At 34.4% G+C, this 16,080-nt stretch overlaps 1 protein-coding gene across 1 annotated transcript in view; it reads right to left on the bottom strand.

Moving 5' to 3' along the window:
* The window catches only part of LOC142522105 (callose synthase 9), a 28,775-nt gene extending 14,936 nt beyond the window's left edge, over positions 1-13,839 (bottom strand). The window contains 23 exon segments of the mRNA XM_075625262.1: positions 19-104; positions 307-393; positions 1,990-2,039; positions 3,001-3,082; positions 3,193-3,253; positions 4,055-4,107; positions 4,222-4,411; positions 4,532-4,655; positions 4,758-4,860; positions 5,758-5,880; positions 6,206-6,281; positions 6,413-6,489; positions 6,683-6,808; positions 7,182-7,299; positions 7,382-7,479; positions 8,684-8,773; positions 9,735-9,860; positions 9,938-10,048; positions 10,919-11,042; positions 11,281-11,444; positions 11,741-11,838; positions 12,749-12,950; positions 13,475-13,839. Of these exon segments, the coding sequence (XP_075481377.1) occupies positions 19-104; positions 307-393; positions 1,990-2,039; positions 3,001-3,082; positions 3,193-3,253; positions 4,055-4,107; positions 4,222-4,411; positions 4,532-4,655; positions 4,758-4,860; positions 5,758-5,880; positions 6,206-6,281; positions 6,413-6,489; positions 6,683-6,808; positions 7,182-7,299; positions 7,382-7,479; positions 8,684-8,773; positions 9,735-9,860; positions 9,938-10,048; positions 10,919-11,042; positions 11,281-11,444; positions 11,741-11,838; positions 12,749-12,947 (2,366 nt within the window). The 5' untranslated portion in view covers positions 12,948-12,950; positions 13,475-13,839.
* Positions 13,840-16,080: the final 2,241 nt, after the last annotated feature.

Genomic DNA, 16,080 nt, shown 5'->3' with positions numbered 1-16,080 from the left:
AACTGAAGAAGAAAGAACCTGTCAGGAACTGGCACATGCAGTGTATCCATGAAGGCGTCGGGAAACTTGTCAAAAAGATGATGAACAGCATCTAGAGATCTAATCTAAATTATGGAGAAGAAAATGATTCAATACTTAAGCGAAAGAAATGTAATTTAAATTTTTTATTATACTCTAGGAGAACGAGAAATACATGCATAACTGAAGACTAATACTTTCAACACAGCAAAAAATGTTAAGACTGCATATGCTTGATGATCACGTGACATTTTCAAATATAGAGACATGCACAATAAAATACATCACCTCTCCAAGGCGATCTCTAGCACCCAGCAGGAAACCCCATAAAGCAGATATAACAGTGTAGAAAATATGGATATCTAAGAGATAAATCTGCAATACAGGAAACAAGAGGGAAATTATTAAGTGGGAGGAGACATAGCAACATACATTGATATTATACATTAGAAATCTGTTTCAGAGAATATCATCACGACACTGAAAGAATAACCTTCTCTCACATATCATGAACTTTGAAGTACATAATTCATTTATTTAAATTGCTCGTTTTTCCCCAATTGTCATCACAAGTTCATCAAGATTCAATAGATAACACAAGCAATTATTCTTTCCAGATAACAAATTCAGTAGTCAACCAACATTTCTAGGGTGAAGAGCACATTCTTGAAGGACCAAGCAAGGCCAGAAATGTTATTGATCACAAAACATCTCAAAATAAATTATGGTGGGACATGCCATATAGATTTTCAAGCTTCTCAACAAAGTCTTAACATATGTGAAAGATAAGGAAAACACAAAGAAGTCAAATACAGCCGTATGTAAAAGTAAAAGATCAAGAAATGAGGGAATTGGAGGCACAGTCCCATGGACCACTGTCCCAAAATTATGCTCTGGACTGCTCTAACAATCAGACACACTCAGAAAATTAAATTGGTTAATTATATAATCAAGCTAAGTACACTAGTTTCTCTCCACCTCAGGTACATATTTCTTGTATCCAACAAAAAAATAAGAACAAAAACAACAGCCATACAGAGATGGGTTGGTTAAGATTAAAAATAATATTTCCATGCATAAAAAGTAAGATTATAACCGTCCAAAACCCCATCCCATCAAATACTCACCGACACAATTATTTATGGTGATTCATCGGTGTTCTAAAAATCAGCCGCCACCTCTAAAAATCGGCCTAGGCAGCTAGTCGACCAGCCTAGGTGGCCCAAGCGGTTAGGGCTTTTTTTTGTTCGTTTTTGGTTTTTTTTTTTTTTAAAAAGGTCTTTTAATTTAAATTTAAAATCCAATTAAAAAAATAACAGGTAATTTTTTATTAGCATCAAAGTCCAACAAGAAATGTGATTTACATGACAAACTTCAATTTCGTCAACAATCTAGAGTGAGAAAACATAACGAAGGTGATTTTGCATCCGAAAGAGAGGAAGATCACAGTTAATTTAATCAATGATGTAATATCATAAAATAAAAAACTTTATCTATTATTTTATTAGTCATGTATATTAAACAATGATTTAATATTCTAAAATGAAAATAAAATAAAAAATAATTTAAAGATATTAATATATAATATTACTAAATATTATACAAACTAATTTAAAAAACCACCTATGCGGCGTACCGCCCACCTACCATTGTTTAGAATACTTTGATTAATAAACTAAAATCATGCAACATTGGGTCATTGGAAACAGCAATTAAAAACTCAAATTATTGTACACCAATTATTCAAATTTATTGCCAATTGCTTTCTTTAAACAAAAGAGCCAATGAAAAGAGTAAAATTAAAAAACCCACAATCAAATTCAAAAGTTGAATAAATCAGAAAGATACTCAAGACCATGAAAAATAATTTTGACTGTATGACAGAGAACAGGGGAACCATCAGTTCTCAAAATGGCAAAGATTTCAAAAAACCGAGACCAAAACACTAAAATAAAAGTTAAACATACTTACAGCCAGCACAGGCGCCCATAAGCTTAGCACGGTTAGAGCATTATGGTTATCTACACGTGAAAAATAGCAATTTTTCAATTTGAGAAACGGCAATATTGTGAAACAATAAAAAACTGCACATTTTACACTACACTTAATTGAACTTGGAACAGAAGTGTTGGATGACAAAAAAATAAATTCAAGAATTAGATTTGATAGTATGAAAACAAATACAATGATATATATTTGGTATGACATTTTTATTTTTATTATCTAGTTAATAACAATTTCCTACCATATTTATTCCCTTTCATTTTAATTATATCCATAACGATATGATTGTTCCATGAATATAGGCTTTCATTACCAAATTTATAAATTTTACGTTAAGTTTCAATCTCAAGTTAACGCTAAATTCCTAAGCTCCAGATTCAACATGATGTCGATGTAGTAACCCTGAACTTGATATTTCAGCCTTTTATGTATCTAAAGACCATTAAGTGCCAAAAAAATGAAGTCAGGTTTCAGTCAAAGTGTGGTTTACGATGACCACCACACTTTCAGTCATCAACTCCAGCTGTCCACTTGTCTGATCTCTGTTTATTTGGTCAATGGAAGAACAATAGGTATCCACCTGCCTGTCTTCTGCCGCGAGATTTTCTTCAAGACATTGTAAAAAAATTGTTTTTTAAGTCGAAAACACGTCAATTCAGAATGGAGGGATGTTAGAATGGAAAAAATGTATATAAAAGTTAGATTTGACATTATCAAGATTCAAAAAATGGGATCTGTGTTCTAATCTAAAAGAGATTTAAAAAACTTTCACCCTTTGGAAACTATGTCGGGGTTGGGTTGCAGGTCTCCACGAACAATCAACTAAAATCTCTCATATTACATTATATGTTCACTAAATTTCTATCAGTTAGAATTCAATAAGTAAAAGTGGTGCAATAATAATACCAATCTCAAGAAACCACAAACATTAGAACAAACATCAAAATAAACTGCTCCCTTGATAACATTTTGGCTTACTTTTTGACACTAGATCATGCCAAGAATATTGCCTGATATCCATTTCTACTATCAGCTTAGTTGGCCCCGCCAGCGGTCTAATCTGTGAAGTGAAGCACAAAATCAATAGGGTGCTAAATTATCTAATCTCAGGCAAAGACAACTGAAATATGCAGCGTTCAAAAGCAAATAACAGAAATGTCTTATGCTTACCAGTAGGAAATAAGCAAAAGAAAATTTGCATCCAAGTACAACAAACCAAAAGATCATGTATCTGCATTGCCATGAACAAGGGCTAATAAGTTACAACCACCATTAAATCAAATATTATTCGATATACTCACGCAAAAACATGGAAACCAGGAACGCATTCCAATAAATTTACACGGCCATCAGAAATCAATTGAGAAGGTTATAACTACAAATTTGAATGGAATCAGCAGAAATTACGCCCACCCAACAATCACATGGAGCGTCAGCAGAAATGGATGGAATTAACTGAGGTCACCCCAATATCAAGAAAACAATGCATTTGATAAAGTGAATCTAAAATACTCGAGATAGCTTCAGCAGAAATGGATGGAATTAACAGAGGTGACTCCATATGAAGAAAACAAGGCATTTGACAAAGTGAATCTAAAGTGAACGAGATAGCTTCAGCAAATCATCACGTTCCTTATTGCCAAAATGCTCAAACAAATCAAACTTGAAAGCATCCCCTCTCTCCCGCAAAGACTATAAGCCAACAGCAAACTGCCACTTAATCTCAGCTGGGCTCGAGTCAAGTGGGAAAGCCAAAACCATGGGTCACTCACAGTCATCATAATACAGAAAATCTAAGATCATAACGAATCCCTTCAGCTATCTTGTGAAGAATGAAATCGTCAACATACAAATTATCCATGCTAGGTTAATTACAGCAATTGACAAGGAGTGGCGGATAAAATTTGCTTCAAATAAATACAAGGAAAAGCAGGGGAGACAGATGGAATGATGAAAGGTCTCCCTTATAAAAGTAAGAACATATAAGTACGAGGGAAAGTCGTAAGAAAAAGTAATGCAGCTATATAATTACTTTATGAAATCTGAAGCTCTTTCATACATGCCCCGGCCAACATAGTAATGTTCCTAAAACACGTGAGAGCACACTTATTAACAACAACAAAAAAGAAATATAATTTATACTACAAATATGTGAAAGTCATTCACGCAATGCATAATGCTATAAAAAAATAAGTAAACCTGGTGCATCCACTTCAAAAAACGAATCAAAGGCCAACCATCACACTGATTGGACATATGGTGACATGCTGGTATATGCATCAAGAAACTCAAAATGAATTTCACGCCAGCATAGATGGAAAGTATTATGACATAGAGCTTATAGATAATTGACTCGGCATTGGGTTTGCTCTGTTCTTCAAGAGCTCTCCTGTGAAATACAGCACTTAATCAAAGTCCTGCCTATAGCTTGCAAAAAAAAAGAGCGATAGAAAAAAGAAAACCTAGGCACTTAAAAGGAAAAAGGTTGAGAAGAGTAGCATATACATACACATAAAGGAAACATATGAAAACCGACGTCAAGCAATAGAACAAAAAACGGAGTAAAATCCTGGTCACAGCTAGGCGCCTAGAAGTGGAGTATGCCCCATACATCATTATGATGTCCAAGACACCTGAAGAGCAGAAAAATTCATTGGCTTAAAAATAAAAATAAAAATAAAAAAATTGAACTATTCAAATGTGGCACAAAACAGTCTAAAATATCAAATATTTACTCTCAAAGAACTTCATCACAAAGTATGTCGGTCCAACACTGAGAACTTCTCTAATGGTCTTGGAGTTGAACTGGCTCTTATTGAATGAAAAGACGGCAAGTCCCTGGAAAAGATTATCCACCATAAGAAATAAACAAAGAGTGTCTCCTGAACTGCAGGTTATGGGCGTGATAAGCAAAATGATACCAATCCTGAACTTCAGATTTGTGTAAAAATAATAAACATCGACACAACAAAATGTATAATCTATTTCATTGTAAATACAAAGAAGAAAAACAAAAACTGAAATAAGTTGATAACAAGATATCAAAAATCTAGAAACTTCAAACTAAACATATTTAAAATTGGTAATAACAACAATTCCTTTCAGAAAACTCAAAATTGTGTACTCTAAAAATCTGAAATATGCAATCAAGAAGATATGGTCCACCCTAACGTTATAGCAGCTAACTCAATTTTTCCATTTTCCTCTGGAATTTAGTCGTAATTCACCAGAACATGGGAGACAAAGAAAGCTAATTGGATATCAGTAACCCACATCTTCTATAACACGATAGGCCTAAGAGACTGATCCAATGAAACAACTGCAGTAGCTGAAACTTTTAAAAGTGATTGAATTTATAATGGTTTTGCCGATCAGAATTTGTAACAGCCCCTTGACATATGGATAACTATTATATTAAGGGAGAGGGTGGTAGACAAGACAATTTGGTGTGTCATGTGGAATTTCAACTTATTTTAGAGATTGCCCCTCCCAAATTGCAATATGGCCCATCACTAATTCTTATAAATAGGATATTACCTCTATTCTAACATAAATTAAATTAATTACGAAAAAAGGTTGTACAAGCACGCAGCGAGTGCGCCGGACAGTAGTATATATATAACACACACAGATAGGTGTACAGAAAAAAAATTCATAACGGGGTAAAGCAAAAGAGAGAGAAGAGATGAGGCGAGAAAAGCTTAGCACTGCTATATTTCCAAACAAGTTGCAGACCTGGAACATAATCAGAAGGAATATCCAGAGGCGATGAAAACTGTGATAGAGATGAAGAAACGTCCTGTGCTCAACAAACGATGTTTTACCACAACGTTTGCCTCCGCTAGACTTCAGAACACTCTGTAAACCAACAGCGGATATTTTCAAGAAAACACTTTCCTCAGATAAAAATATCTTCACCGACCCAATCTTATGATGCGTGTCAACAAAGAATTTGAAATATAAATGCCAAATACATGATTTTGGGTGAAAGTACGGGATAGTTTGAAATTAAAACATCCAGAGAATAATTTTTAAAATTTGTGAAATTCACAAGCCAAAAATGTATACAGGTCATATTTTTGGGAAAAATTATTACAGTCAATCTCCAAATTGTCCTGTGAAAATACCCAAAGAACGCCCTTGGCTATTATGATAATTAAGAATGAATGTAAGTGTTGCAGACCTTTGACCTTGTTGGATGTAGGAAAAAAGTTGTACCCTTACGCCATGGCCAACCAAGTTCAAAGCAGTGCAGTGACCTGGGAAAAAAACCAAAAAGACAAATTTATCTATTGAAGAACGTCTAAAATTTAAAAACATACTGCTAAAAGATAAAGGTTATGAAAACCATTATTCCAATATATCTTGTAGTTCTGATACCCAAACTTACCAAAAGTATTCATTAAAATCGTCATAATTTCTCCAAGACGAATGAGGAGCTCGACCATTATCATTGTTGGAGGCTTCCTGTAGATCACGGATTATTAAACTATTAAGAAATAAATTAACTTTTTTCTTTGAAAATCTCGAGTTCATACTGGGATGTAATTACCAAAAACTAGTATTTCCAGTGCCCATGACACTAAATTAACTCAAATTCTATAAACAAATAAATTAGATCACAAGCAAGACACAGAAATCGGAAACACGGCAGACATACCGCAGAAATGACCTCATAAAGAGGAAGTATAACTTGATCGATAAATGATACTCCAGACTCAGAAAGACAGCTGTTGGCTGGCTGTGCAACCTGTTGCCGCGATATTTCTTCCAATTCCCTTCCCATCTGTTCAATTTGAACAAAACATGGTATTAGGATGAGACAAAGCTACACCGGGGAAAAAAAATCATTGACTTCTTCCCAACTCCCAATAAAGCAGAAGGTACAACTTTAGATCAGAATTTCATTTTTTTTAGAAAATTTTGGGCAACATCATTGTCCTTGCGTACCCCAAATATCCTTCATTCTACAGCTTAAATAGAACAAACAAAACCCTTTACCAAACACGGGAGTCAATTTCAGCTATGAAATGAAAAGAAAGCTGTGGGAAAACAGCCAAATGACAATCCTTATGACCTGAAATCTTCTTAATCGATACCTAGTTAAAAACAATAAATGAAAAAAATGCTCAAACATTCAACGCTCCAAGTGAACCTACATGATGAAATATGTAGCACAAGCATTCTGGAAGAAATCGAACATTTGCTGCTTCGCCCCATATTAAGAAGTACAATGAAATAAGCAATAGCTTCTTCTCTTTGCTAACAGCCTCCAAACTGAAAAATGTATAGTCTGTTACAAATTAACACGAATATCATAGAAAAGAATTCGCACCACCACCGGAACTAAAAAACATACTTGCTCCAGACAGGTAAGATTCCCAAATAGTTGCACCACTTGATGTAATTGTCAAGAGACTTTAAAAATACACTCTGCACAGCAGCCTCATCCAATTTCTGGAGCAAAGCGATAAATAACTCAAAACACGATAGACCAAATGTTCATCTGAGATCCCAAAAATGGTAATAGGGATCGAGTAGACATGCACATCATGCTACCATAAAACTAATCCTCATATTCAAGGAGTAAAAGCATAAGGTGCATACACAGAATTTGAGAATAGTAACAATATGCTCACAGAGACAGGAGAGGTCCAGAGGAATAGAAAAACAACCGCCCATTTGTTTAAAAATCCAAAAATAAATAAAGACATCCACTAGGCTCCAAAGTTATTCATTTCGTCCACAGAGATAGAGAGAAAAATCATCTAGGTTAATAACTCTAGACAATTCACAAGTAGTGGAGATTGTTAGCAACTAATCCTGAAGCTAATGTCTGCAATCTGAACATAAACCTCTAAATCTGTTCGTTAGTCAATCTTCCAGGCAAAGCACAAATAGTTTGTATAGTAAAAGCTTGATTAGTGCTCTTAAAGTAACAAGTGATAATCTGATTCTAAGAAAACTTAATTCTAGATCACAGGCAAAAGAATTCTCCCTCCATAAGAAATTTGAAATGAGACGCAGATGTACAATCTCAAGGACAAGCGGCCCTTGATAAAAATTAAGGGAAGTTAAAAACAATAGTAAGTGGAAAACATCTTCCACTTCTACTGAAAGCCAAACATGGGGTCACGCCAAAGGGTCATCCAACGCTTATCCTCAAACAATATTAAGGTCTCGGCACTAAAGCACTGTCCACTCTCACATATCAGGAAAAATAATTCTACTAAATATAAATGCTTCGTGGAAGGCTGTGAAAGATGTGATTCACAAGCGGTAGGATTCCGTACACTGAACTACTATTGATAAAGTTGTACAGTATATTCATGAAGCAATTGCACTCTAGATAAATAAGTCACCTGGGTTTAAATTCATAGTTTGGAGCGATCAAGCAGCTATTGGCAATTCTAAAGGGTTCGTGACATTGTGATGATCCTGTACAAAAAGAATTTTTTCCCCTACATCTACAACCAAGCACCAAACTAATAAAAACCTCCCATCCCCCTCTGAAATTAGTGTCCTAACCCAAACATGTGATCAACAAAAATCATAAATTGAAATGTACAATCAGCCATCATCTGAAAAGACACCGCAAAGAGACAAAAAAACGAGGGGAGTAAATCCAGTATATCATTCTGACACATGGTATGAGACATACTGGCTCGGGTTCCTCAAGAATACGAAGCCGACTTTGCTCATTTGCAAGGAGGTGAACGACATGCTCCCGTTGATTGGAAACATTATCTTTCTGAAAAAATTAAAAACCGAAAAAACAAATTTGAATCTCAAATCTGAAAAAGTCAATAACACCAACAAATAAATACCAAACATTAAAAAATTAATATTTCAATGATTTTGGGGATGTACAAAAATATAACACAATCAATAACGCGAGACCAAATATCATGAAACAAAATTCATCACCAGGTTCTTCTCCTAAGGGACAAACTGCCAAGGGCGGGGAAATGAGATTATTGCATAAAGTTCATCTTCAACAAATTGAGAATAGTGTTGCAACCCATTTGAGGATAGCAACCTTTGACGCTCATGCAAAGTTCTGAAGTACCAAAGCTTCAACTACAATAAGCATGTTAGCTAAATGCTTTGAAATTTTAACCTCCAATTCATATTTTGGGTGAATAATAAATAGAAAGAAGCAAAAATTATGACAACGTGTTTTATGGTTCCTAGGCTTCTACAGAATAAGTAATTGGAAGTGAGGTCATCGTGTTTTCACAAATTCAAATTACACCAGGCATAAAGGTTTTCAAAGTTAATGGTACACCAAATATAAACGTCAGCAAACAAAATTCTTTCTAAAGTTGCAGTAGGCCCTAATTACCATGACATCTAATTGTTCAGCTTCTCCAAGATGACATGCAAATAAACCTCTTATAACACTAGGTATTTACCGAATTTTCCAACTTCATTGACTAACATACTAACCGAGCATTATGGTCCACATTATAATGAGTGCATTCTCACCCCCTTCTTCTGACAAATGCAGTTAATTTTAAATTAAAGTGCAAGCAGAAAAACTGATTTTTTAGTGCAGGCAATTAATTAGATTTCTCATAACATTTCTTTTCGGGATAGGACAGAGAACAGAAAAGTTGACAAGAAATTTTGCAGAAACAAACGACAATGGAGATCAAATCACATGCTGGTGAGAAATAACAACTGAAAATTATAGAGGAGTACACACTAACCTGGAAGCCAAAAGTATATTGCAAAAAGTCGAACACGTCTAAACTCCTCGTCGCCGGTGCGGGAAAAGTTCCAGGTAATTTTGGAAGTCCCATGAAGTGCTTCAAAGATGAAGCCGCTGCTCGTACCTGATTTAAAATCCAACCACTCCAGACGACTGAATACCATTGAAATAGTAATTAGATACAGAAACATAACCTGTCACCTCTGGAAAAGACACGATAGGATTTGTAAGAGTCGGAGCATCAAGAGGAATTATATTGTAGGCCACTAAATCTTCTGTCATAGCTGCATCCACCTCCATCACTCGTTTCAGCTGAAGTAGAGAGCAACCATGAGGAAAACTAAAATTTCATCAACTTGACAACGGGGGCAATCCAGGGAAAAGAGAGAAGAAGATGATGAAAATAATTCAACACGGTAGGTGCCTGGGATATAATCCGGAGTTGAATCTTGATGAAGCACTATGGATAGAATCCATTAAGAGAACCAATTACCTACACACTCCAAATATCCAAAGACATGCAAGCGCTTAGCATGGACCCCTACCCTATCTAAAAGCATCTCTTTATCCATCTTAAGAACACGGGCTGAACAAAGTTACGAAATAAATTAGAAGTAATAGTGGAAAAATATCTCATCACTGTAAGCAGCTGGCTTCAGATTAAGTGAAAACAAAGTTGGAAAAAGAACATGGGTGTTCCTGTGGTTTCAGCAGTCATAAGTTTCACGTGAACTCATGCATCTCCTTTTTGGTCAATACACACACAAAAAATTAGACAAAGAACAGAAGAAAATTAAAGGAAAATATAAAAATTTTAAAATGGTGAAACTGTGAAATAGCTTATCCTGCCACTGAGCAAAATCACAGTATCTTGTGGGCTTCGCCAAGATAGGTTGTGTGCCTCATTATTTAAAATAAACTGAAAAAACAAAAACATATATAAATGGAGTATGACAGGAGGTAACATCTTAATCCGAGACAAAGAAACTAATGCATAATTCAAGTACACTCATTTAAGTATATGTATGATTTAGTTACTTTGTATGACGTATAAAAAAAACAAATACCAAATTCTCCATGCTTATAATTTTTTTAAAAATAACAAAAGATAGAACTACCTTCCGTCGAAATTCATATGCCTATATGAACACAAGCAACAAAAATTTTAAAAGATAGACAAACCTCCTCAGGAATCAATCTTTCAGCTTCTTCAGGGGAAACCTCATTTGTCAGCTGCTCTAAAACATGTCCAAGAACTTTAAGAGTAGCCAAAACTCTTTTCCTTTTCTGTGTTTTACGTTCCAACCTGATAAAAATGGCAGAAGACAATAGCCGAGCAAAAATTAAAAGACAGCCAAAATATGAAACTAACAACCAAGTTTTTACTAAAACCAATTGTATGCAAGAGTACAAAGAGAGAAAAGTGCTCAAGAACAAGCATGATGCCTAATTGAAAACAGCACAGAAAACAAGGCCAAAAAACCCTACCACAAACAAACATCTGATAGCAACTAGAAAAAAGTGCCTTGTTTAAGAACACATACTCTCCAAGGTTACCACTAAAGAAACCAGATTCTCGCAACTTCATCTCCTCTTCTCGAAGCTTGTCCACATTATGCTTCTCTCTGTAGTGTGTATAAAATTCCTGTAAGCGGGCAATGTCCTGACTTCTGTCTATGGTTCCACCTTCCCGCTTCATTAGCTTTTGCTGCAAGATTTCATAAATATCACAAAAGGAGAATGCAGCGCATATGTATAATAAAAGAAATCTGCACCAGTACAAGATTAGAAAAATGTTAAAGTCAACAGCTCTATTTATCGCAACCATGCCTATCAGACCATAAATTTCTCAAATGCAAGTCATAGAAAGTTCAAATACATCAATACATGCAGGAGCACTAATAAAGTACTATGATTAATTATCAAACTATTCAATTTTGCAACATGGAAAACATTGAGTGAGCGTATAAGTGTTGCATTAGTAACATTCCTCTTTAGAGATACCTTGATGACAGACATTAAACCCGTCTTGAACTGTAGTACACCCCTTCCCTCACTATTCGGATCCAAATTTTGAGCCAATGAATATGCATGCTCACATACTGAAAAGATAAAAGGAAGAAAAAAATACAGGGTGAAAATAGAAGTCAAAGAAACAGGAAGCCATTAAGCAAAGGACATCCATATTTATATTTATTAAGCATCTAGCTGTTAGAAGCATACTCATTCTTCAACAAGGTTTAATCGAGCCTTTTTAATGATGTTATTCTCTCACAAGCTAACAGTCTAGCATGACTCGGCGAATTTTCCACTTGGGAATCCCTAGATACCTTCTCAAGTTCAAATTATGACAGCAGTTTTAATGCATAACAAAGTCAAGAGTGTTATTCAGCGACAAACTTACTTAACAAGGCAATCAACTCTAGTAGCGTAAATTCTCACACATACAGAGCCAAGTACACAAATTGGGCACCCAAGAAAAACATCTAGTGAAAATAAAAAAAAGTTCAAAATGATCGCGTGTATGACTGTAATTCAGATAGATACAGTTACGACTCCATTTCAAACTGTTTCCTTATAGTAATGTTAAATAAATGCAACTTAAAAGGAAAAAAATTAAAAGATATTCCTGAATACAAAATTTAAATGTTTCACAAGCCCACATTTAGATATATAATCCTCGTTGGCACCAGCACTTGAGTCCAAGAAACCATTTGATGTCAATTCCTGGTAATTGGTAGAAGTATGCGAAGCAGTAAGGCATCACCCTGTAAGGGATGGGAAGGGAATACCAAGGGAGGTTTGACTTCTAAAGGAAGTAACATCGGAGGAGTATAAGGGATGGAAAGCGGATATTGAGGGAGGTTTGACTTCTAAAGGAGATACTCCTAAGATGAAATGTAAGTCCTGAGTCAAAAATTATCTAAATAGTTTGCATAAAAAAAATAATTGTCTCAGAATGAAAAGAATATGTCTTAGCATGATAAAAGAAAAACAAATAACGACACATACAAATTCTAGAAATATTAGGATCATCGGCTTGGATTTCATCTGCAGTCCTTAGAATGTCGTCTATGTCTTTGTTACCAAGTGACGATGGAACATTTGCAACAAGACCTGCGTCAGGATGTCCAAATACATCCCCGCTCACTCTTCGGTCACGTAGTGCTGCACGCACCAACCGCTCCCACAATCCCTCCACTCGAGACATCTCCTACATGACGTCAAAAATTAAAGAATAATGCATTCTTAATGAGTCATTGTTCATGTAGAATAAAATTTGCAAAAAACTAATGGCCGAAAAATAAAATCAAACGCTGATGCGGCCAAAAGAACACTCGTCAGCATACAGAATTAGACATTCCTATAGCGTGTGCCCGAATGAACTGAGTGAAAACAATAATCCCAGTTCAAACAATTATAATCAGACCACAGAATTACAAAAGCAGCTCAATCGACAAAATAATTTATCAAAGATCGACATGCCAATAAACACAGCACGTTCCAAATTTACAAAAAGATAACACAGAGCCGCAATTTTTTCAATTGCTTGCCCAATCAGCGGCATCATCTCTAAAAACCAGACGACTAGAAACTAAACGCCTCTAAACACCTAGCGCCTGTAACGTTGTCAAAAAGAACATCATAAAATAAACGACTAGACGCGCATTAGAAAAAACGAAAGTACAAATATGGATAAAAAAAAAGAAACCCTAGAACTGCGGATATTAAGCTCACCGGAGGGGATCTGGCGGGCGATTCACCGCTACGTCAAACGAATTTCTCTATTACAGACTCAAATTCCAACGTAAGTATACTTGCTATCAATAAATAAGGAAAAAGATAAACCCTAGACTTTTGACTTTGAGAGGTTTGGGGAATAGATCACGGACGTAGCAATGGTGGTCCGGAGCGTATTTACGGTAATAATACCTCCGGTTCTTCTCCTGCAATGAAATCTTTTTCGTGTTAAAATCGGGGTTTCACATGAAACTTGAGCAGACAGGTTTTTATAGGTGTAGACGGTGTTCGTAAATTGTACGCGGAGCAACCGCAGTTTCCTTTCTTCGGGTGGGAGCGTTGAAAAACTTGGCTGTTGAGATTTTTCATATGAAAAGAGTAATTAACAAAATAATGCCGTTAGAAAATAATTACCAAATTCAAGCATTTATTTGGATTAAATTTTAATGCCGACTTCAGCATACTACCATAAGTAAAAATGATATTCCACAAGGTTCATTCCATCCTATATATAGAAGCACTACCTCATGATAGAATCAAGGGCCCAAATTTAGACACACATACATGAGGTCCACTAATTTTTTTAAAATCACATATGTATGTGAATCTTGTCCATCCAAACCATGCATCGAATTTACCCTTCTACAATATATTTTAAATATACTTGAGACGTCATTTTTATAAATAAAAAATTTGAACATGTTAATTTCCTAAATATTCCCTACCACGAGTATATCAATTTTTCAAAAAATAATTTTTTGAAAAATGAATATTTTAAATAATAAAATGTAATTAACAAATAAGTAACAAAAATATATAACTCTCAAGTTTATATAATTATATTAAATTATTACTCAATATTTTTGTGTGAGAGTTCTTTTTGATAAGTTTCAAGGATTGCAATTTGAAAGTAAAGATGATCTTGTAATGATGATCTTTTCTCGTGTTCATAAACTATGTAAATCTTTTTTCAGAAGTGTAGAAGTTAAAGTAGTCATAATCTCTTTATCTTGGAAAATTTACAATCCATACATACAACTTATTTTCATTTATATTTATGATCTATACATGATTGGTAGCTATTTTTTTTCTTGATCATTGAAAAATCTCTATGGAAGTTTGATACTCGAACGTTTATCAATCTGAGATTGTCGGCACTTGTTTTTGTCGATTTATGTTGGCACTTGTTTTTGTTGATTTTTTTTTCCAATACATTTTTTCCCTGGATTCCATATTGTTATTTTTGTTGTCACGTGCAATATGATTAAAATATTTGTAGAACATTTTATTAGCAGTTTTTTTTTCAAATCCAATTTTTTTTTACATAAACGAAAAAATCACATGATCTGAATTTTATTTTTAATTAATTTATCCTTCATCTACCCGTATATAACAATATAGATGTCAAATTTTTTTTTTTTTTTGCTTTTTATTTTGCGTCAGTATATGTCAATAATTTATTATCACATTTTGCAGACGTTGGTCTTTCTTTATAATTTTTGTTGGCCTTCTTTTCCATTTTACATAAAATGAGCACATCTACAGTGTTGCAACTTGCTAACTCACACAGACCATGCACCAAAGTACTTAACAAAATTAATTCATATTTATTTATATATATAATTTTCATGCAGGTAATTCCTCAATCATAATTTATTAGAAGCAATGGAGAACAACGGAAACCAAATCCCCAACAACAATGTCACAGGTAACAACATCGATCTTTCGTCAAGATTGGGTCTTCCCTACTACGATAGGCTAAGATTAGAAGATAACAATGGAAGAATATAACAAGGTCAGGTACTACAATTTATATATATATCGTGTTTTTATAGCATATTATATTCCAATAAGTTTGAGACCGTCTCACACAAGTTTTTGTCCTCATATATATTGCCTTTTATTTAATCTATTCTTCAAAAAAATAATTTTGCCTAGAAAATTTCATTATAGACCATGCATTTCCATATTCAAAAATAAGCAAATTGCGACCGGCTAACTCATTCAGACCATGCATCCCAAAAGTTATGATAGTTAAATTTATAATTTCTAAAAGCAGTCATATCTAATTGCACCCACAATGCACGTACGTGATATTATTTTATAGAGTTATTAATAGATTTTATAAAGTTTTAAATTACGCGAGTTTTTTAAATATAAACTAATCATTCAAAATTACTATAAAATCAATTAATTAAGATTTGGAAACATGTACAGGATTTCACCAACCAGATTAATCTTTATTCTTTCCCTTCCCGTCTGTTGCCCGCGATCCGATAATTTCTTGTTTCTTTTCGACATACTACCACATTAAAGAACATTGTGAATTCCCCAGATCTTTGATTTGGAATAAGTACTGAAACCAGATGCAAAGCTCTCTTCATGCCGACTGACATATGGCCAAAAAGCAATGAAAAACTTAACCACCGAACTGGATTCTAGTGAAATAGTTTCAAAATATTAAGTAAAAAGCTTTGCATTTCTAAAAAAATCATCAAATTCTGCATGGGTTTGTGTGTTAATCACCAAAACAACAAGTATGAGTAGGATGTATATGCATGAAATGTGTTTTACCATTCCTGTTGAAATGAATTGCATCCATT

Source organism: Primulina tabacum, chromosome 2 (assembly GCF_025594145.1).
Source record: "Primulina tabacum isolate GXHZ01 chromosome 2, ASM2559414v2, whole genome shotgun sequence".
Classification (NCBI taxonomy): domain Eukaryota; kingdom Viridiplantae; phylum Streptophyta; class Magnoliopsida; order Lamiales; family Gesneriaceae; genus Primulina; species Primulina tabacum.
The sequence above is the reverse complement of the archived record's forward strand: the minus strand, read 5'-3'. Positions and strand labels throughout refer to the sequence as shown.